The sequence below is a fragment of the Lampris incognitus genome, chromosome 6, assembly GCF_029633865.1.
Source record: "Lampris incognitus isolate fLamInc1 chromosome 6, fLamInc1.hap2, whole genome shotgun sequence".
Classification (NCBI taxonomy): Eukaryota; Metazoa; Chordata; class Actinopteri; order Lampriformes; family Lampridae; genus Lampris; species Lampris incognitus.
The window spans coordinates 28,794,392-28,817,153 of record NC_079216.1 but is presented as its reverse complement, the minus strand read 5'-3'; the positions used below and the strand labels follow the sequence as shown (position 1 = coordinate 28,817,153).

General features: G+C 43.8%; 1 protein-coding gene across 5 annotated transcripts in view; it reads right to left on the bottom strand.

Moving 5' to 3' along the window:
* Positions 1-19,592, bottom strand: part of znf423 (zinc finger protein 423) — a 291,640-nt gene extending 272,048 nt beyond the window's left edge. For all 5 annotated transcript variants that reach the window (XM_056282729.1, XM_056282731.1, XM_056282730.1 and 2 more), the window contains exon 1: positions 18,840-19,592. In XM_056282729.1, the coding sequence (XP_056138704.1) occupies positions 18,840-18,879 (40 nt within the window). In that variant the 5' untranslated portion in view covers positions 18,880-19,592. The remainder of the gene's footprint in view (positions 1-18,839) is intronic.
* Between the last annotated feature and the right edge of the window lie 3,170 nt (positions 19,593-22,762).

Genomic DNA, 22,762 nt, shown 5'->3' with positions numbered 1-22,762 from the left:
AAGAATGGCAGTAACTATAACATCTCATTTTCAGGTTGAAATAGAATTAGGATAAGGTAGGGGCATCCGGGTAGTGTAGCAGTCTATCCCGTTGCCTACCAACACAGGGGTCAGCGGTTCGACTCCGCGTGTTACCTCTGGCCTGGTCAGGCGTCCCTACAGACACATTTGGCAATGTCTGCAGGTGGGAAGCCGGATGTGGGTATGTGTCCTGGTCGTTGCACTAGCGCCTCCTCTGGTCAGTTGGGGCGTCTGTTCGGGGGGTGGGGGCACTGGGGGCAATGGCATGATCCTCCCATGTGCTACATCCCCCTGGCGAAACTCCTCATTGTCAGGTGAAAAGAAGTGGCTGGCAACTCCACATGTATCGGAGGAGGCATGTGGTAGTCTGCAGCCCTGTCTGGATCGACAGAGGGGGTGGAGCAGCGACTGGGATGGCTCAGAAGAGTGGTGTAATTGACCGAGTGAAATCCCCCCCACACACAAAAAAAAAAAGAATTAGGATTAGGAAAATTGTTGGCGATATTTGTAGTTTTAGGAGAAAATTGGCGTTCTGGTTTTGCAGCTGGGTAAGAAAGCACTACCAAACCTAATACTTAACCACTTCATCCTTAATGGTCAATATGTTAAAGTGTCTGGCAACAAATACCATTCTAGTCAACACTTTTGATACCATCCAAACGGTGTTTAAATTAACAACAAATCTGAGCTGTCAACAACAACAAAAATGTTACCATGTTACCATCAACTATTGTTTTGCAAATAAACAGTCTCCCTATGTGCAGGCCACAATAGGTTTAAGCCACCGACTGAGGCACACATCCCAGCACAGTTCATCATCCATTGGCTCAGAATGGACACTTCTACACTGGAAATCCATTTATTCCTCCAAGATATGGGCAGCTTGTCATAGTTGTTGTTTTGGGTTTTTTTAAGTACATATTCTATCCCATTTTATGCATTTTTTTGTAATTTGCTCCTCACAAGGTCAGAGAAAATTATCATGAAATTACAAGCAGATTGAAGAGTGGTGTGTTGGTGGGCTCATCCCCTGGCTGCTTATCAACTCCATCAGTCCAAGGCAGACAAGGCTTCTGCATTTTTAACATTGGGGTGCATTGGAGAACACAACATAATGTGCTCTCTCTCTCTCTCTCTCTCTCTCTCTCTCTCTCTCTCTCTCTCTCTCTCTCTCTCTCTCTCTCTCTCTCTCTCTCCTCTCTCTCTCTCTCTCTCTCTCTCTCTCTCTCTCTCTCTCTCTCTCTCTCTCTCTCTCTCTCTCTCTCTCTCTCACACACACACACACACACACACACACACACACACACAGCCCCTAATGTACCATATCACCCTCCTCAGCCTTCAATCTGCTATTCTCTTTTAGCTTCACCACTTTCCCTCACCTCTCTCTCTCCCTCTCTTATTCTGTTCTGCCTGATGCAGACATAAAGCATTTATTAAAAAGGAGAGAAACCCAAGAAAAGTTCTTTCAAGGTCTCCCCTTCTCTCCTCATGCTCATCTGCTGTTGTCTTTTGCTGTAGAACTGAATACGAACTTGCACCTTAAGTCTGCCTATGGCTCAACTAGACTGTTTCTATTGGTTCAACAAGTGACCATATATAGCCAATTATTTTGTGCCATTTCACCAAGGCAGCTAGCATATTGGATTATGGCAATAATACAATTCAAAAATGCTATAGGTGATAATTTCTGTAATCTTACTGAGTTACAGTCCGTTTAAGTCAAGTGGAATAAACTCACAGAGTACTTAACTGAGGTTTTCACTTAAAAATGAAGACAGACGTGTTTGTCACAGATAAGGAATGGTCGTCGTTCAGAAATCCACTAATTACTTTTAGTCAGCCCTGATAGACTTATGCAGAGGGATATCTCTTCTTTGCATTGACATGACTCAGTTATTGATTGACTGTAGCCTGTGGAATTTGAGCCCACTCTTCTTCAATGGCTGAATGACATCCGTCACACAGTTAACCGACAGTCACAGTCAGAGATGAGCCCTGGTGAGGATGGCCAGTACACACAGGAGCTTTCCTGAGATGGTTTCAAAAAGATTGTGCAGAAATTCTTTGGTTGTGCAAACCACCTGCGTCAGACAGCTGTTCAGGCATCTCAGATGATTCAGCGGGTAAAGATGTAGCTTTCATAAGTTGGGATGGCAGTAACGTGGTCAGTGTTTGTGAGACGAGTTGGACTTGCATCCAAATTCTCCACAATATACCACCTCCTCTAAATGAACATTCAGTTTCCTGGCAACAGCTCTGGTGGATATTCAGGCAGCCACCATGCCAAAGTGCACACTCCCTTAAGACTTGAGACAACTGTGGTATTGTTTCATCTGACAAAACCGCACATTTTAAAGTGGCCTATTGTTGCCTCTAGCGCAAGTTGCACCTGGTATAACAATCAGGCTGTTTGATCAATATCTTGACATACCACACCTGTCAGGTAGATGGATTATCTTGACAATGGAAAAAAGCTCACTTAATGGAACATGAACTACTATCTGAAAAAAAGTGGAATAAAAATTAAAGGAAAAACTAACATCTTTTATTGCAGCTCCTGAAACGTGCTTTTGTGGAGTTTTTGTGAAGAGTGATAGCTAGCCAGCCGGCCTTAACTAGCAGCAAAACTCCAGCAAATCTTCAATATCATAAAATTAAATGGGAAAATGGGTCAGATGACCTACCAGTATAGCCCACCTCACAGTTTGAGTGATTTTTGCTCTGACAGACACTGACTGACAAGTAACATTTAATAAAACCCAAATCTGATTTCAATGTGCAAATGCCATCTCTGGTTAAAGCTCACTTTCTTAGCATTATCAGCTAATGCTAGCTAACAAACACATATACCGTTGTGTCAAATGCAACGAAAATGTAAAAACACTGGAACAAAGGGATAAGAAAGTGTACATACCGTATAGAGAGTTAGAAGATGGATATTTATGTAGTTGTATCCATCTTTGCTCATTCAACTCTTAGAAATGTGTACATTCTTCCTTGCTCGTGAATAGCCTTACTCACTGCTCATACTCATTGCCTGTGGTTTTGCAAATATTCTCTCCAAAATTGCCTTGGATACGTTTGCATGTATCACCATAAGGCACATTGCCATGTTTTAAGAACCTGAGACATACCTGACAATGCACATTTTTAAATAAAGAATCTGTAATCTGAGATACCTGCTGTTCAGTGTTTGTATTTCTTATGTCAATGGGTCACACAAAAAAATTTGCAGTATGTCTTAATAACAAACCATATTCATTTCAACAAACTGAAATACTAGTGCAAATTAAGATAATATCCACACCATTAAAGTGTGATGCAGAACAAGGGAGGCAGAGAACACTTCATAGAAGTATCTAGGATTTATGCAACGCATTTCCTTCAAAATGAACCATTTCTTTCTTTCCCACCATTTCCATTCTAAACTTATTTTTTTCTTCCATCCCTGGTATGGGGATTGAATAAGTATCTCACCCCCTCTCTCTCTCTCTGAACTTCATTATACCCCTCTGCAAAGGGGGTTCTTGCCTTTTGACCGAGGAGGTGAATGAAAGGGAGTCAGAAAAACCAACTGAGTACTCCCACCGCTAAATAGGACCACTGGTACAGGGAGCGTCAGTACAAAGGGACAACAGAATGGCCTTTATAAAGGACCACAATACCAACAGCTTGTTCTGTCTGAGAGACCGCACTCTGAGGAAGCCTTGCACTAGTCTGAGCCTGGAGGGGAGGGGGTAGCAGACAGACAGACAAAGAAATCAACTTCATGGCCTTTAACAGGTTGTGGACCTGAGATGCAGTGGTACATGCTAAACTCTTTGGTCAGACAGTCTATGGGCTATAAGAGAAACCCCAGATTGGCACAAATTCATTCCAAGCTTTATAAAGTCCATACTAACACTATGGCAGAAACATCTGGACAAGGTTTAAAATAAACTAAAGTCACATTCACACTACAATTTTTGTGGTCTTTACACTGTCCTGGACACAATTTTGACAATTTGGAAATAAATCAATACAATGAGGTATAGTCTTTGATGAAGTTTGTTGCAGGGTCAGACATTTTGAGCCACATTTGACCCAAATGTGGTAGGTTGTCAGGACCACCAATTTCTTCTCTGCTGGCCCAACAGTAAGAGATTTTTGTTTTTCACAAATATGTAATATCGTGATTTGTATCAATCTATTGTCATTCATTCCTTAGATTCTCTCACTTTTTTGCTAACACTAACTCTTAATATAAGTGTTCTGATATGGTTCCATTATTCAATTTAATCCTATTTTCCATGGGATATCTCTTGGTGAAACTACAACCTGTGCTCTACCACCAGGCACTTCAGAATCACCACTGATTTTTTCCGCTGTTAGATGTACAACCGCCACATTAATCAAATAATCAACTTAATCCATCGATCGATCAACCACTGTAATTGGGCGGGTGTTGCACATTGCAGGGCAAGCTAACGGGCCTTAGCTGACTTTGGTGTTTGCTGCACTGCGGGAGCCAAACAGATTCTTGCTGTCAGTTCAATTCATGAGACTGTTGAGGACAAGTGACCTAAACTAGACAAGTCAACAGTTTAACCTTTAGTTTCAGCTAGTTTTGTGCAAATCTATCAAATACTACGGCAGAAGGAGGGGAAGGGGTAGATTTGGTGTGGACTTGTTGTCAAAGCCATTCTCAAGAGGGAAGTTTCAAGAGAAGCTTCCCATCACTAAAAATAGTATTCAGACTAAAGATGAACTGTAAGACCATGTGATCAATTGCTTCATTCAGAAAGACAGAAGGATGAATTCTGCCTTCAAATAGAGCAGCACTAGTACGTTAAACATTTTAGACATCTTTTGCTTGGTTATGTCTACTGTGTAGTCCAGTGTTTTTTACCTGTGGCCGAGCTGGACACGCTCATGTATTTAAGCATCATTCATAACAGCAATAATCATTGCTGCTGGCTATGCTGCCTCTGATTTTACTTTGTCTGAGGTACCAGCAGCCTGACTGGATTTTTGTATGCCTGTGTGCATGTATGTTTGGCAGGGGGCAGAAAATAGAGAGGGGGCAAACAGTGTGGTGGTCCATGGCTCTGGTGTCATCTAGTGTACTTTGGCTTGCCAAAGGATTGTGCGTGTCTTCTGTTGAATAGTTATGTGTGCACGAGTGTGTGTGTGTGTGTGTGTGTGTGGTTTTTCTTATTGTCACATTGCTTCAAATTGTAGCTGGTACTGTGGCTTTCTGCAGGGCACCAGCAGCTCGTCTGGGTGTTTGCATGTGCATATGTGCACAGTGCGCTTTATTAATAACTGATGACTTTGCATCAGAGTGTCTCAAAAAAACTGTTATAAGTCTGAGGTAGCTAGAATAAAAATGTTGCCCAATAGCTCAACAGCAATAGGTGATCTATTTGCCATTCAGATCTTTTTTTCTCTCTCCTTTTAAAGACCCACCTCACTGATGGGCCCAGGTCTGGAATATGGATTTTCCTGAACCAAATAAAATATTAATAATGATAATATAGTTTGTTTTTGGAGGCCTTTTGCCACAATCGTGAGGAAAACACACCTCATAACTATTTCCGGTTTAGGCTGCACCCTCTTCCAGTTTTACTCAAGTACAAATACAAATATAGGGGCATCCGGGTAGCGTGGCAGTCTATTCTGTTGCCTACCAACACGGGGATTGCCAGTTTGAATCCTCATGTCACCTCCAGCTTGGTTGGGCATCCCTACTGACACAATTGGCCGTGTCTGCAGGTGAGAAGCCAGATGTGGGTATGTGTCCTGGTCACTGCACTAGCGCCTCCTCTGGTAGGTCGGGGCACCTGTTCAGGAGGGACGGGGACCTGGGGGGAATACCGTGATCCTCCCCCTGGTGAATTCTCACTGTCAGGTGAAAAGAAGCGGCTGGTGACACCACATGTATCGGAAGAGGCATGTGGTAGTCTGTAGCCCTCCCCGGATCAGCAGAGGGGTGGAGCAGCAACCGGGACGGACTGGAAGAGTGGGGTAATTGGCCAGATAAAATTGGGGAGAAAAAAAAGGGGGGAGCCAAATACACATGGTTTTGCTGTCTCAGTAAATACAGATACAAATTTAAATGCCCCCCCACCCAACACACACACACACACACACACACACACTCACATAGTCTTGAATGGATGGCCTGCAACAGCATTTTAGAATTGTGACCGTTGCTATGAGCTGCTAAGGTTCTCTATTTGCTGAGCAGCCAGTGAGTCACAGCATGCTGGTGTGCCAGCACACCTGTAAACAAATATAATGCTTGACTAGTAAAAAAGACTGTCTGCAAAGGAAGAGCATAACTTTAAAACACGGCTGACCGATCTGGCTGTAACTCCTGACAAGGCTGACCTCAAGATTTGTACTTGGGTCATACCGCACAATCTTATATGCAATAAACAGAAAACAGTGTTTGACTGCAGACTGTCAAAATGTCTGCAGAGAGGCTGGATATATGTGAATATATTCAACAGAGGTGCCTTCAACGGGCTGAACAATCTATCGTTTGAGAATTGACATTGCAATGTAGAGTACACGTGTGCAAGTCACATTGCAAAGAGTGTAACGTTTGGTTTAAAGTCTTACTGCTTGATAGAAAATTAAACCAAGTTGATAGAAAAATAAATCTAGCGAGGTCTGCTTTTCTATGACTATTCTTGAAGAAAAATATTCTGGTGCATCAGACAAATAATATAATTTAGTCTGATTTAATTATTTCATGAAAATCCATCTTATTTGCCCTTCTAAAATCACCTTAATCATTGCTAGGGGAATAAATTATTTGCAAATGGGGATTTGAAAGAGTAAAAACTGCGTTTATCTGGTGAAATATTGTAACTCTTTTCTTATCCTTTAATGCAATACACAGTGCAAAAAAAACCAACAACAAAAATATTAAAATGTTGACTTTTTTCCCAATATAAGTTAGCCCTAGCCTTGAAATATAGAAAATGATAAATTGTAGGATGACAATGGGCAGGTTGTCAAAATAGAGAATACAATGCAATTGAGCTATATTATAAAATTATATATTTTCTACATATTTTTAGGAGGAAATTCTCAATGACACAGAAACATTCTGTTCGTAGCTCAAGTCTTTTATCGAGAGAACTGACTAGCCCAGTGACCTTTGACCTAGCCTAGAGGTCAAGCCAAGGGGTTACACGGGATCAGACCAGAAATCACAAAGCTCTAACAGTCCACACACACACACACACACACACACACACACACACACACTCGTTTCCCATTTCCCCAAAGCAACTCTTTTGATCAGCAGCATAGAGGAGTGTGGGCCGAAAGAGTTGGAGGTAGAGAGGGAGAAAGAAAAGCAAAAACTGTGTGTGTGTGTGTGTGTGTGTGTGTGTGTGTGTGTGTGTGTGTGTGTGTGTGTGTGTGTGTGTGTGTGTGTGTGTGTGTGTATACCAGAGAGAGAGGTAGGGAGGGCAGCCCAATAAATATATTATGCATCAGCCAGGTGTGCTGAGGGGCACTGCTAATTGCCCCCGCCGCTAATGTTTAATGTACAGAACGGGATGGATGGATGGATGGATGGATGGATGGATGGAAGGAGGGAGGGGGGGTTGGAAGGGAGGGCATGAGGAAAGGAGAAATCAGGCATGTGTAATGTGAGAGCGAAAGAATAAAATTGAGAAAGAACAGGGGAAGGAAAAAACAAGATGAAGGGGAAGCGGTGAGAAGTAATAGAAGGATGGATAGAAGAGTGGCAGTAGGGAGGAAGATTTAAATAAATGCATCGGGTTACCTTATAGGGATAGAAAATGTAATGTAAATACATGGATGGGTCATGTAGTGATATAATGCTATGTATATCCACTGGAACTACACTAGGTGTTATGTACTACCCGGACTGTTATTATGGTTACACCAATACCGTGTATGGTTATTACGTCTGCCTACTGAGCCACGATTAAACCTGAGTTCTATAACCCAGTGTGGTCATTGATCCTCTACCAATACTACCCCAAGTATTACTTCATGGTGGCAGCGGTAAAGTACTCTCTATGAAGAATGAAGATAGACTGATAAAATTGTCCGTGGATAATTTCTGTCATCATTCAAGCAAGAGTGCGCCAGAGCTGAGCTAGCCGCAAAGCTAACTAGCTAGCTAGCAACAGGAGACATCATGGCATCGCATCTACTGACGAATTGGTCAGACCCGGACCTGGGTGAGGCAATTTCACTGTATAAACAGAAAATGACTCTGTATTTAGAAGATGAAGAAATAAATGGTGCAGCTAAACAAGCTAGGAAAATATGTCGTGGAATCGGAGATAATGGACCCCAGTACACAGGGCATGCGTTCAAGAAATTCACGGCTGACTGGGGAATCAGGCACGTGACAAGCTCACCCCACTATCCAAAAAGCAATGGATTCATTGAGAGGCATGTGCGACACATCAAATCCATTGTGAAGAAAACCATAAGACAAGGAGGTAACATACAAGTGGCCTTACTACAGGTCAGAGCAACACCCATCGACAGTAAACTACCATCACCAGCAGAACTGATCTTCGGAAGGCCGGTCACCACCCTGCTGCCGAGTCGAGGGGACCCAGACAAGGAGGAAAACCGACTCCACCTGGAGCAGAGAACAGCAAACATGAAGGAACATCATGACCGTAGCAGCGGCAGAGAACTACCTCCACTCGGTCCCGGACAGCACGTATCTGTCCTAAACAAGGAAAAGGGGACTTGGTATCCAGCCACCGTCGTACAAAAGTGCGATGAGCCAAGGAGCTACATTGTGCAAACATCAAATGGGAACAAACTCAGACGTGGCGGGAGCCACCTGCAGGAAATTCACCACCCCCATGCACTGAGGAGCGCAAGAACCCGCTTCACAGAACCTCAATGGGACACTCATGCAGCTGGAACTTCTTCCAGCCAAACCTGTGAAACACACAAGACAGTACGCACAAGATATGGAAGAGCTGTTTCCAAACCAGCTCACTACAAGGACTATGAGTAGAGACAATCACACACAAAAGGAGGGCTCTGAATATGTTTATTGTTTTGTGAGATGGACAATTCTGAGTGTGTTGTCTAAAAAAAAAAGTTTAAAAAAAAGAGAAGGCAACCTTTGTGTAATGAGTGTACAACGCTGATCAATGATTGTACCACATTGGAATTGTGTGATATGTTGGTTTATATAACCGAATGTTATAGAGTATTTTGATACTGAAAAAATTGAAAACTAAACAGGGGGGATGTAGTGATATAATGCTATGTATATCCACTGGAACTACACTAGGCGTCATGTACTACCCGGACTGTTATTATGGTTACACCACTACCATGTATGGTTATTACGTCTGCCTACTGAGCCACGATTAAACCTGAGTTCTATAACCCGGTGTGGTCATTGATCCTCTACCAATACTACCCCAAGTATTACTTCAGGTCAGTAGCTTGTACATAATACTGAGAACCTGTAGGAAATATTTCAGGCACGTTTGACCATTTGTGAGAAAGTAGCGAGTTGTGTTTTTTATACACTGTTCTAATGCCACTTGGAGGTGTGACGCTGTCCGCTACAAGAGTGGTGTGTGCCATCAGCGTTCCGCCAGCTAGCCATCAACATGCCATCAGCTAGCCATCAGCTAGCCGTCAGGCTAAATGCTAAGAAACGCGACTAGTGTCGCTCATCAGCACAGAACAGACAACACACATAAGCCAAAGTAAATCTCCAGAGCCAAAATGGCAGAAAGTAACTCGAAAGGAAAGCTAGACTAACAGCAGAGAACGGTGTAAATAAAACAGTCGATGTAACGGCCTGTGATCCCAGTGATTCATGTCTTACTCGCCATTTGCTAGGCCCATTTACACTAGCGATCCGGGGAATTTCTTTGAGTGTTTAGAAATAGCTTCAATGGCAGAATTCATGAAATTGTCAATGAGGGAATTCTGCTTAAAAACTGACTTTCGCAGACAGATTTATTAGCTTATTTTCAATCATTTGTATGACTTGTTAGTTTATCAAAATCTATCTTCCTAACTGTATTTTTAACCTTTGGGTTTACTTTTCCTTTCAGGGCAAGAGTCATCGTCACTCCAAACTGGATACCCTCACGTTTGGTTTGTATCTTGTTGTTGAATTTTTTTTATTAGGTTTATCTTTTTCTTTTCCTCATAAATTCCATATACATTTTTACTTATCTGTTCAACTGCACTTCAGCTAAGTTAATTTATCCTGTGGACTGACAATGGCTTGTCCCAGTAAATGTTGCAACTTTAAGCTGGTTTCATTGAAGGAACGTCTACTACCTAAACATAGTTTAAGATGAATGCGACATCTAAAATATCAAACAGAAAACCAACTGCATTTGCCACTGATGCTTATACATTTCTGAAAGTATGCAATCAATTTTGAATGGGTGATGGAATTTTCTCATCCCAAAGAGAATCCTAGAAACGTTCAATTGAAATCAATGTCTTTAAAAGAAAAACAAATTAGGCATACAAAGCATTAGCAATTTTAGCATAATCCATATGCTGTATGGGGCTAAAAATTCCATCTGACATTAGATGCATCTCATATTCCCATTAGCCCCATCCTACAAAATATGAAATTGTGTTCAGCTTGATCCAATTTAATATGGAAATCCAAAGATTCAGATTCGTACTTTCCATAAGACGTTGTCACATTAATGTGCAAAAAAAAAGTTACACAAGATTTTGATGTATTGTACAAACCACAGGAAATATACTGATGAGCCCAAACATTATAACCACCTGCTGTTGGTCCCCCTCATGGACACGTTGAGGCATGGGTTTCACAAGACCTCTGAAGGTGTCCTCTGGTATCTGACACTAAAACATTATCAGCAGATCCTTTAAGTCCTGTAAGTTGCGAGATGGAGCTGCTGTGGATCAGAGTTGTTGGTCCAGCGCATCCCACAGTTGCTCAATCGGATTGAGATCTGGGGAATTTGGAGGCCAAGGCAACACCTTGAAAACTTCATCATGTTCATCAAACCATTCCTGAACAATGTGTGCAGTGTGGCAGGGTGCATTATCCTGCTGAAAGAGGCCACTGCCATCAGGAAATACCATTGCCATGAAGGGGTGTACCTGGTTTACAACAATGTTTAGGTCATTGGCACATGTCAAACTGACATCCAAATGAATGGCCATACCCAGGGTTTCCCAACAGAACACTGCTCAGAGCATCACATTCCCTCCTCCAGCTTGCCGTCTTCCCATGCATCCTGGTGCCATCTCTGCGCCAAGTAAATGGTGCACACGTATACAACCATCCGTGAGATCTAAAAGAAAACGGACTCATCGGACCCGGTGACCTCCTTCCATTGTTCCAAGGTCCAGTTCTGACGCTTGCATGCCCACTGTAGGCGCTTTCGGCAGTGGACAGGGGTCATCATAGGAACTCTTACCGGTCTTCAGCTACACAGCCCCATATGCAGCAGGATGTGATGCATTGTGACACATTCCTCCTGTAACCATCAATAAAATTTTCTGTGACTTGCCACATTAGACCTTCTGTCGGTTCAGAGTAGACGGGATAGGCTTTGTTACCCTTGCACATCAATGAGCCTTGGACACCCAACACCCTGTCATCAGTTTGCGGTTTGTCCCTCCTTAGACCAGTGTCGGTAGGTAATCACCACTGCTGACCAGGAGCACCCCACAAGCCTTGCGATTTCAGAGACGCTCTGATCTAGTCGTCTGGCCATAACAATTTGGCCCTCGTCAAAGTCACTCATGTCATTCATTACTCCTGCCCATTTCTTCTGCATCCAACACACTGACTACGAGAACTTATTGTTTGCTTACCATCTAATCTACCCAGACTTTATGTGCCCTTGTTTGGAGATGATCAACGTTATCCGGTTCACCTCTGAGTGGTCATAATATTTTGGCTCATCCGTGTAATATGCAGCACAGCACACAAATCAAACACCCCAAACCAGAAAGTCAGACACTGGAGGCAATACATCATAATACTCCCTGATAAACACAGACACAGTGTAATCTCTCTCATACACACACACACAGGACCATGCAGGAAACTTAGAGGGGACCATCTCCTCTGGGACTGGCTGGTGGGGGGATATGAGGTTGGCGGGCCAAGCCTACAGTATTTATGTGTGCATGCATGTGTTTGCAGACCCAACAGCATAATCTTTCTCTTCTTTAAAGCTGAGCCTCAAAACACAGAGTTGAGCTGGACTGTGAGTGTCTGCAAGTGTATGCGTGTCTCCTGAGTGGTGGGTGTGTGTTAAGGTCTAGTGAGCTTCTAGCTGATAAACAAGGCTAGCTAAGCCACTACAATGGACCCAATCCTGGCCCATGACTACTTGTTCATACACGCACGCACGCACGCACGCACGCACACACACACACACACACACACAGCACCAGGCTGGCCACTGATAAGGAGTTGTCACTGGCATACACACACTTCATCAAGGGAGCTAACTCTGTCTGGGCTCAACGATGAGTCTAACCACACACACGCATGCACACAGCCACAAAAATGCATACTTGCAATGGAAACACCAACATAACCACTAAGTGATGCCACAATCTCATCCATTATTGCAAAGACATAATACAAGCTTCACTGAATATTTTATATAGAATGTTTTTATATCTAGACAGACATGGGCTGCTGACCTGTAGCAAGCCAGTTGGTCCCAACTTGCACAAAGGAACGATATTGGTGAAGCTTATTTGGGTGATTTACGTGAGGAAAAAGTTACAAAACAATTAATATCTTAAAACCTGTCGGAAAAAAAATCTTATTTGCCACGGAGTTTAACAGCCAAGAGCAACCCTATGAGTTTAAAAATACTTCAATCTACAAGTTCTGGTCCATTGTTCCCTGAATATTCAAGAGAACAGTAAATTGGCTCTGATTGAGCACAAACCAATGTTAGTCCCATTACATGCAAGGCTTTGTGCTGCTGGGTTTCCCAAATCAACAGTTACATTAGCTTGTTTTTGCCCATTTAAAAAAAAAAGATACCAAAAAAAATTCAAATTCACCCCCTGCTGAGCAGTCAATGGAATCTCTAACAAAGCTAACTGAGAAAAGCCATTTAATGGTTCAGCAAGCCTTAATGCAAAGCCAATACCAGCTTTTGAACAGGGGTAAGTCAATGTGGCGCTACACACACTGATTGCAGCAATGAGAAGACAATTACGTTTTTAATTGTACGAATAAACACGATATGAAATGTCTTCTAATAATCTAAACGAGTGGCTAATTTGAAATCCTTACCACCCATGAAATTCACCCCAAAGAAACTTGAAGCAATCACGCAACAAAAGTGTACAGTAGTTGCACACAAACATGCACATGCGACACGTGTGTTTGCTCTCCACCTCCGTCCTCCCTTTCCCATTCCCCCAGCAATGGCAAATCACTGTTGAGTTTTATAGGAGTCGGTCGCCCAATGAGAGTCTCTGTGCTCTTGCCCAAGGGTGACAGTAAAACAGATCTAATGGAAAAGCCAGATGGACAGAGGCATAGAGGGACAGAGAGACAAGGGGGATTAAAAAGGAAAACAGTAGAGCAAAAAAGAAAAGATTTAACAGAAATAAACTGTGCTATACACATCCAGATGTGGATGCACACAGTACACAATATTTCATGCAGGTGTGCACACTAGGGGTGCAACAAGAGTGATAATGGTATCAGTTATGCTTTAACCAGGCTAGAAAGGGAATTAATTAATAAAGCAAAAGTCCACCAAAACTAAAATCTCATACCAACAGCTACCAAGAATGTTAGATGGCGAGACCGAATTTCATTTTTTTCCCTCAACTCACTCAAAATGGTCTAAATTTATTGTTCAGTAAAAGTAATAGCATCAGTCCAGAGCTCAGTGTAAAACAGTAATTACAGCGGCTGCCAGGGCTCTCTGAGGCCTCTGCTGACATGTATTATAAGGATCTTTATTGTTACACTTAATTTACCCTATTTGCCTTTCAGCTTGCCTTTATTGACCTCACATGTAACATGAGCGTGAATACAAATTAGGGCTATATAAATTAATCTGACCGATTAAAATCGTTATTACATCTGGGTAGCGTAGCAGTCTATTCCGTTGCCTACCAACACAGGGATCGCCAGTTCGAATCCCCGTGTTACCTCCAGCTTGGTAGGGCATCCCTACAAACACAATTGGCCGTGTCTGCGGGTGGGAAGCCGGATGTGGGTATGTGTCTTGGTCGCTCACTAGCGCCTCCTCTGGTCAGTCGGGGCGCCTATTCAGGAGGAAGAGGGAACTGGGGAGAATAGCGTGATCCTCTCACGTGCTACATCCCCCTGGCGAAACTCCTCACTGTCAGGCGAAAAGAAGCGGCTGGAGACTCCACATGTATAGGAGGAGGCATGTGGTAGTCTGCAGCCCTCCACGGATCAGCAGAGGGGGTGGAGCAGTGACCGGGATGGCTCGGAAGACTGGGGTAATTGGCCAAATATAATCGGGGGGAAAAAGGGGGAAATATCCAACAAAAGAAAAAAATCATTCTTACCAGTCATTGCTTCATTCATTCGTCCATTCTTGACACCTGCTTTATCCAAGTTCATTTCACAGAGGGTTGGAGCTCATTGTAAAAGGCACTGGACTGCAAGGAGACACCTTTGACAGGTTGCCAGTCCATCACATTGTCACACATCAACTGCCAACATGCTCACACTACCATGTATAACCATAGTGCAGAGTCTTCAGTTTATAATTGCTAACCAGTAAACAGCTAAGCAACTATGGCCTTGTCAATAATAGTCAATGGGAAACATACATGTTGTCTTGTATTTGTCTTTTCATGAGTATTAAAATAATGGCTTCGGGCTAAAGGATGCACATGTGTCAGTGCTTTGATATTCCACAGCCATCCACAACAGACAAAAATTAAAAGCTAAATCTCATGATCGATGCCATTCAGACGTCGGTTCATTTGAGGCTATGAGCAGCGTTGCAGAGGAAATCACTGTGAGCCAGGCAATCTGAATAGATTATATCAAACAGTTCAACAGAATTTAATTGATATCAACCCCGCGACCATCTCTAGTAATTAGCTTTCTGCGTATCGGTACTAAATGTTGCAAAAGGCACTTTTTAGATTAAAAGTTATTACATATAAACGATTTCCTCTGAAGAATTTGGTATTTTCTAAACACAGAATATCGTTCATCACCTAACTTGGGTTATCTTGATCACGGGGCAGCAGCAACAATTGTGCAGGGCTCAAAACAGGTGTATCAGGAACAAAAGTATTACCTGTGTGTAATGTGGCCATTAAACGCACTAATTTCTCTGAAATTAAAGTAAATAGAGCCAATGCATAACAGACATACCAACTATGTGATTACAGGGGAAGATTTTAGTCGGGTACAAAAAGGTCAAGAGTTGCGACCATGCAAGGGAGGAGGAAAGGATAGAGCAGGAGGAGGAAAGAGACAAAGACAGAGAGAGAGGGAGAAAAGAGAGAGGAGATCAAGTGGAAACGATGCCATTAGCGCTGAAGATCCTGGCTAAACACTCTCCAGTCTTGCCGCCAGCCCGCCTTCTCTGGGTCAAAGGTCACCTTTGGTCCCACTGACTGTAAACAACCCTCTAAACGAACCAAATAAACACTGCGCTCTCTCTTTTTCTTATTCTCTCCCTCCCTCTCCCCCCTCTTCCTCATTCCCTCGCTCGCTTCCATCTAACTCCCTGTCATGTGCGCTCAACTCCCGCTTAATGTCCTGCAAATGAAGCGGATTTATTAATGTGTAATTAAGTAATAATCATCACTACATAATGCATGAGAGACTCAAGGGGCCGAGAGCAAAGAGAGAGAAAGTAAGAGATAGGATACCGAAGCTGCCGGAGCGGACAGAGAAGGAGAGCTTTGCCGCCTCGCTAAAGACACACATTAAAAACGGATTAATCCACTGAAATAATATTTTGATAAGAGAAGAGCCATGCGCTCTCATTTTTCCCCGTCTTTCTCTCACCCCTCCTCTTCTCAGCCCCTCAGCTAGTTACACAGCCCATCGTTGTACCATTAGCTCGAGTTCAATTAACTGACTGCAATTAGTCGAGACCCCCCCCCCACTGGTAACAAGAAGTAATTGCTGTTAAGGCTAGACTCTTCAAATAGCCCCATCAGACTGATGGACGGCCAGTGGAGGAGAGAGGAAGACCTTTAATATTAATATTCCTGTCTGATACGGTGGCTTTGTGGCATACTGCTCTTACTTCTGTTGTATTTTGTGTGGCTCTTGATTTGACAAATCAAACAAATCTATGAAGTTACTGTTATCAAAGGAAAAAAATACGTACCCATAGTGGCAGTTCAGGGCCTTTTCGAGTCTACACAAGCCTAAAGCGGGAGGTCAGTGAGTCGGTACTTTTTGCTGTTTTGTTGTTGTGTTGGCACACCTTGCTCGCCAGTCATACAGCCAGTGAGTCAGAGTTGGGTGAGCAGGTGAAAGACGGAAGAACATGAAAACACAGATAATCCCCCAGCGATGCTTCGGCTCATCCTGCCCCCCTTACCCTCTCTCTAGCCCTCCCACCATGTCTCTCTCCCTCCGCCTGTCGCGTACCACTCCGCTGCCCTAACAACCTCTCCTCTCTCCACCCTTCTCCCCTTTGCCCCTCTCTCCTGCTTTCCCCCTCTCCATCTCCATCTCTCTCTCTCATTTATATACATATCCTCTATCCCCTCGCTTTCTTGCTCCAATACCAGGTCTTGCCAAGCTGTCAGCAGGGGCAAGGTGTGGAGAAGAGATAGCAATGTATACACACACACACACACAGAAAGACACATGGTAGTTATGCAAGCAAGAGTAGGATATCTAGGGCCGTGGTACCTTTGCCACACACACACACACACACACACACAAACAAACAACACACACAGTGGTAGCAACTCGGCTCTGCTTTGCTCCGCTTCGCTTCGCTGCCTGACTGAAGCTAAGTCCTGGTTATTCAGGCTGTTGAGACCAGGCTGCCTAGCAGGCAGACACACACACACACACACACACACACACACACACACACACACACACACACACACACACACACACACACACACACACACACACATAGGGTGTGTGCGCAGACATACAACAAGGCACATGTGTCCATGATGCGCATAAAACCAACTACAAAAAAGTGGATCTTGCAAAGACACACATATTTACTAGGGATGCATCAATATACATTTTTCAATGCCACTACCGATTCCAAGTACAAAGCTTGACGTATCGGCTGATATTGAGTACTGATCCATCCTTTTGCTACTGATCCATTACTTTTGCTGAACAATGCAGAATTAGATCATTATTTTGGGGTCTACGGGCGAAATAATTTGGATAACACCAAGTACAATTCCTTAAATAAAAGTAAGCTAGGTTTCTCAACTGAGGGAAATCCTAACAAGGCTGTGGCGTGACATGTTCACAGGTCAACAAATACACCATGACTGAAAACTTTAAATAACTACCTCATCCTCTCTCCGACACCCTTATTGGGCTGTGTCACAGATAATGGAGTAATGATGTAAATCAAACTGCTTTGCTTAACTTCCAAGTCCAATTTTTCTTGTGAAAATCCCATCTTAATATCGGACAGACCAAACCCAAGTGGATTCCTTGAACTCATACAAAAAGACATGTTGACAGTGCCTCATGTGCTGTATGTGCATTGCCTTTTCTACTGATATGAAACTGACCCCCGCACATCACATATAGGCTTAAGATATGAAACACAACGCTCCATTCGCTCCATTTTGGTTCACCTCCAAGTGGTGGGGGGGGGGGGTCCTATATGATCTAAGAACTGGGGGAGGGGATGGCGTTGGTGGAAAGGACCACATGGTCAGTCGGTCTCATTGCCCATCTGGGTCCCATAAAGGAAATATGGGGGCCAAGGCCACCACATGCCCACATGCATGATGCCCGTCCAGCCATGCAATGAAGTGAACATCTTTCCATCGTAATGGGGGGGGGGTACACTAGTTAAAGTGTAATACTTATTCGAAGACAGAAAATCTTCCCATAAATTGGGCTTTCCATGACTTTTGGATAAACAACTTCCTATTCCCTGGGGTCATATACACACACGTGCCCAACCTTTGCAGCTCAGTCTCAGTCTGTTGTAATAGTCGTGTCAATCGAGGGCATTGAACCTTTGTAAGGAAAGAGGGAGCATGTCCAATAGAAACACCCTCAGAGGAAACACATACATGTCCAGCCGTGCACCACATCTCCTTTGTTTTGGGTACAGTGCATTACAAATTTTAGAATGAGAGAGAGAGAGAAATTAAGATCGATTAAGCTAATTAAGCTAATAAATTATACTAAGACGTAGGCCTAACTATGCTGTGAATTTTACTAACGTCATGTCTGAATAGTACATGGAGAAATAATGGCGTCAGTGCCATGTAAGCTGCCTTAGGGTCAAACAGTCCAATTTGTATTCCCCGAGGAAGCAACGGGCAGTTTATGACAATTAAGTTTGTGGCCAAATAATAAACGGGTTCATTAGCCAAATGAATACCACGGTCACAACAACTTAGAGGGAATGAATTCATTACACACACAAAAATAACAACACCTGCTGACTAATTGCAAACATTTAGCAAACAAGCTAAACAGTAAAATTCAATTGCAAGCAATTTGTTGGGAAATAGATGATTCCCCCTTGGTTGTGTTTGATTAAAGACGTCCCCACATCTATCTTTGTAACAGTTGTGCCTGACATCTGACTGGCCATGCCTTTCCCCTCGCCTGAGTTTGTCTGCCAGCCTCTTACCTTTAACGGAGCGCGGTTTGGCCTGTTTTCGTCTCGACATCTCGTCTCAAACAATTTTATCCTCTAATGGTTTGGTTTCCTTTCTTCGTCTTCTTCTTGTTCTTCTTTCACCTAAAGATACAAACTGGACGGCTGGGTTATCTTTTCTCCTCCACTTCGCTCCGTCGCCTGTTGCAATGCGGCAACTTCAGTCACTGAGTGAGAATTGACGATTGTCCAGCGAGAACAGAGAGGAAAACCCCCAGAAGCTGATAAAAAGCGACGCTTGGGTGCCTCGGGGGAGGGGGAGGAAAAAGAGAGTCGACTTCAGCGACGTCCGGAGTCGCTCAACCTGTAGAATTAACGCGGTATCTTCCGTCGTCCCTTCCGCCGAGCGCGTCGCGCTGCGGACAGCCTCTTTTGTTCGCTGACGCTCCACCGCCGGAGGATCCGAGCGACTTTTTCGTTCGTCCCGAGTCCGAGCAGGCGGCGGCGGCGGCGCAGGACGCGCGGCGAGCGAAGCGGTAACAACACCGCCCGGACGAGCAGTAGCTACGTGAGTCTTGGAGGTCTAACCGATGGATTATATAAAAGAAAAACGGATCTTGAAATGCGGCTTCTTCTCCTCTTCTCGCGTCTCCAAAAGGGGTTTGTTTGTTGGAGCAGTTTGTCGGAACTATTTGAGTCTTATTTCTTTTTTTTTTTCTTTTCTTTTTAGGACTCCACCGATCCAGGCAAAACGGCACACGACCCAAACCGACCAGCCTCCCGTGTTCCGTCCCGTTATATTCTACACAACGTAGTAGTAGTAGTGGTGGTGGTGGTCTGATGGCATGGACATTGCAATCTTCCCCTGCCTCTCCACCCCGAGGGGGATGCTCGGTTTTTTGGTTGTTGTTTTTTTGTTTTTGGGTTTCTTTTTACTACCTTCCTTTTATATATATATCTATATATATAGATATATATAGATAGATATATATATATATCTATATATATAGATAGATATATATATCTATATATATATATAATTTCCTCAGCCCCACCAGTGGTGTTAGTAAAGCCCGTAAAAATGTCTCAAGTCTAACCCTTCGTTAGCCTCTGTCTCCCTGCTTTTTCTTTGTCCTGACTCTGGCTACCAGTCTCCCTCCTCCTCTGCTTGCCTCTGCTGGCGGGGCTGCGGCGCAGACACACATAATAAAGCCAAAGCAGGCAGTGCTTGGCTGGAAATGTAGCCGCGTCCCAGCAGGGGGATGTGAGAGAAGGGTCCCGGCGGGGGAGCGCTCTGATCCCGCAGGGAGCAGCTCGGCACAGCCCGGGTTGGCTGAAGCAGAGGCAGAGAGGCAGGCAGGCTGAGAGAGAGGAAAGAGAGAACGGGAGAGAGAGAGAGAGAGAGAGAGTTAGGCAACAGCACCCAGCCATGGCCGATCGGCGGAACTACAAGTGGGACTCGGAGAACACGGACGGAGAGAAAATATGGAGCTGCCTCAACTCGGTATGTGGAAGAATAAAGCGTTGGCATCAAAGTTCCCTTGAGCCAACGGAGTCCAAAACGGACAACTTTTCCGGTTTGCTCAGAATAATGGGGGCGAAAGGAAAGTCTGTCCTAATCTGGATTAGACCAGATTTTCATTCCAAGTGTAGTCTTAATATTATTTGTCCAGAACAAAGAACAAGAAGAGATATAAAACTGGAAAGGAATTTCAGGGAAACTGAAGCGGACTCATCCTGGCAAGGTCCATTCCTTATCCTTGCCGTTTTTTCCTGAAAATCCTTAGATTTTGTTTTGGTTTTTTTTGCACGATATGGGTGATTTGAGAGTTTCTGCCTTGAAATGCCTCTGTTTCTTGAGTTTATTGTTTCACTCATTTGTGGCAGATAAATTGTCTTTGGCCAGCTTTTGACAGGATTAGTTTAAGCCTATTCATTTTGGGTGAGCAGAACCTAACCATGTGTAATGGACATTTTCCACATTTATGAAGAGCAAATAGCTCAGTATATAGACATTTAAAATAGGGGAACACGGGCCCTTTTCTTGTACTGATGTACAATCAAGTTGAAATTCTTTTGAGTCTTTACTGTCCGAAATGCCGATCTGCCCTGTGATGCTTTTTTCTTTTTTCAAACCCCTTTTCCCCCCGCGCTTATTCCACAGAAGACTGGGGGATTCAAAGCCTCTTTATTTACATTAAAGAAAAGAGAGACATGTCTGTGGACAATATGAAGCAGACAAAGACGAGGAAAAAGGAAAATCACTAGGTGCTTTGTTCTTCACTCTCTACTCCAACTGAGTGCTCTTTGACCACAGCTGAGCTTTTCCATGTTCTCTCCCCCTCTCCCTTTTGCTCTCTCCCCCTCTCTCTCTCTCTCTCTCTCTCTCTCTCCCCCCCCCTCTGGTTGTCATGATTAACTTAGAAACGGGTTCCCTGTGCTGACCCACAGGGCTACTGCCCTCTGCAGATTGAGCCTCCCTGCCCCCACCCAGTCTCCAGCGGAGAGACAGAGCAGCCTTTAAGATTGACCCCCTGCCAGGGTTGGGGGGCCCCTCTTGTCTCTATGCCCTTCCTCAGTCCCCTCCTCCTCACCCTCCAACCTTCACCCCTCTGCCTCCCTATAAAATGAATGCACCCCGGGAGACCTGTGTGTGTGTGTGTGCGCATGCGTGCGTGCGTGCGTGCGTGCTCGTGCATGGCCCTAAAAAGAAAGATGGTGCACATAGTTCCCCCCACTGTGAATTCTGCTGGCATGAACGGGTAAAAAAAAACCCACTCAGTGGTTGCCCCCCTCCCAAACTTTCTTACCCCCTCCACACTTCTGCTGTAAATACAAAGAGTGGGAAAATAGCCCACATTACAAGCTCCTTAAGGGTCAAGGACAGGGCCCAGTTTGAATAGCTTCTAAGAGTCGTATTGTTGAATCACATAGCTAGCGATTACACCCTCTGTCATCTCCTTGTGGATTTGGCTTTTTTATGCACAGAACAAGAGAACATCAAGTAGCAGCTACTGAGTAAGTTGGCCAACAGACATGTGGTGAGAATTAAAACAGACAGCACTTCAATTGAACAAGCGAGGGACAGATGTAGAATTATAGCCCTAAAAAATGAGGATTTGCCTTTGAGATTCCATACCTAAATAGTAGTAAATTATCTATTGTTGTGGACTTTGAGAGCATTAAATTGCGCAGATTAGTTAGTACTCAGAAAAAGGCAGTGTGAAAGTATTTAATATATGACTGAGAAATTTGGTTATGGTGAGACTGTAGCATCTCAAACTAACTTGCATCAGCCCTCAAGAATAAATGTTTATGACTGATGAAATCACTCGGTCATTATCTGTGTACGTGGTCTTTTGTTTTGTTAAACACAGGACTGCACGGCTTAGATGTGGCTACCTAGATATGGCTCATTCAGTAATGTAGTAGTTTAGTTTAACCACCATGTACAGGCTTTGGGAATCGTGCAGTCTCAGGTCAGCCTTGCTAACCGTCTACAGTGACATGAATTACCTGGAGTGCTCAGCTGCCCCTGTTCTCATCATTACCCATTGTTTACCCACCAATGGGTAATTACACAAAAGCTCTGCACAAAACACAGTTGAGGTACATAATAGACCAAATCCCTTTTTGTTACACCCCACTGAAAGCAAAGCATAGATAGACTACTTGGTTAATATCAAGATCAGCAGCAGGTTAAATGCTTAAAACCAAATATTAAAAACCCTATCGATCCAAGTGTGCAAGTGCATCCTCACCTTGCACAAAATGCATTTCACTAGAAATTAATGTTATATTACACTTCACTTTGTAGCAACTCCCCTGGAAGCCTTTGCTCAGCATGCACACTCAACATGTCTTTTTAAGCTCTTCAGCAGAGACTGGTGTCTGTGCTTCGTGGTTTGCAGAGATGCACAGCTCTAAACAGAATTGTGATGACAGGACGGTAAACT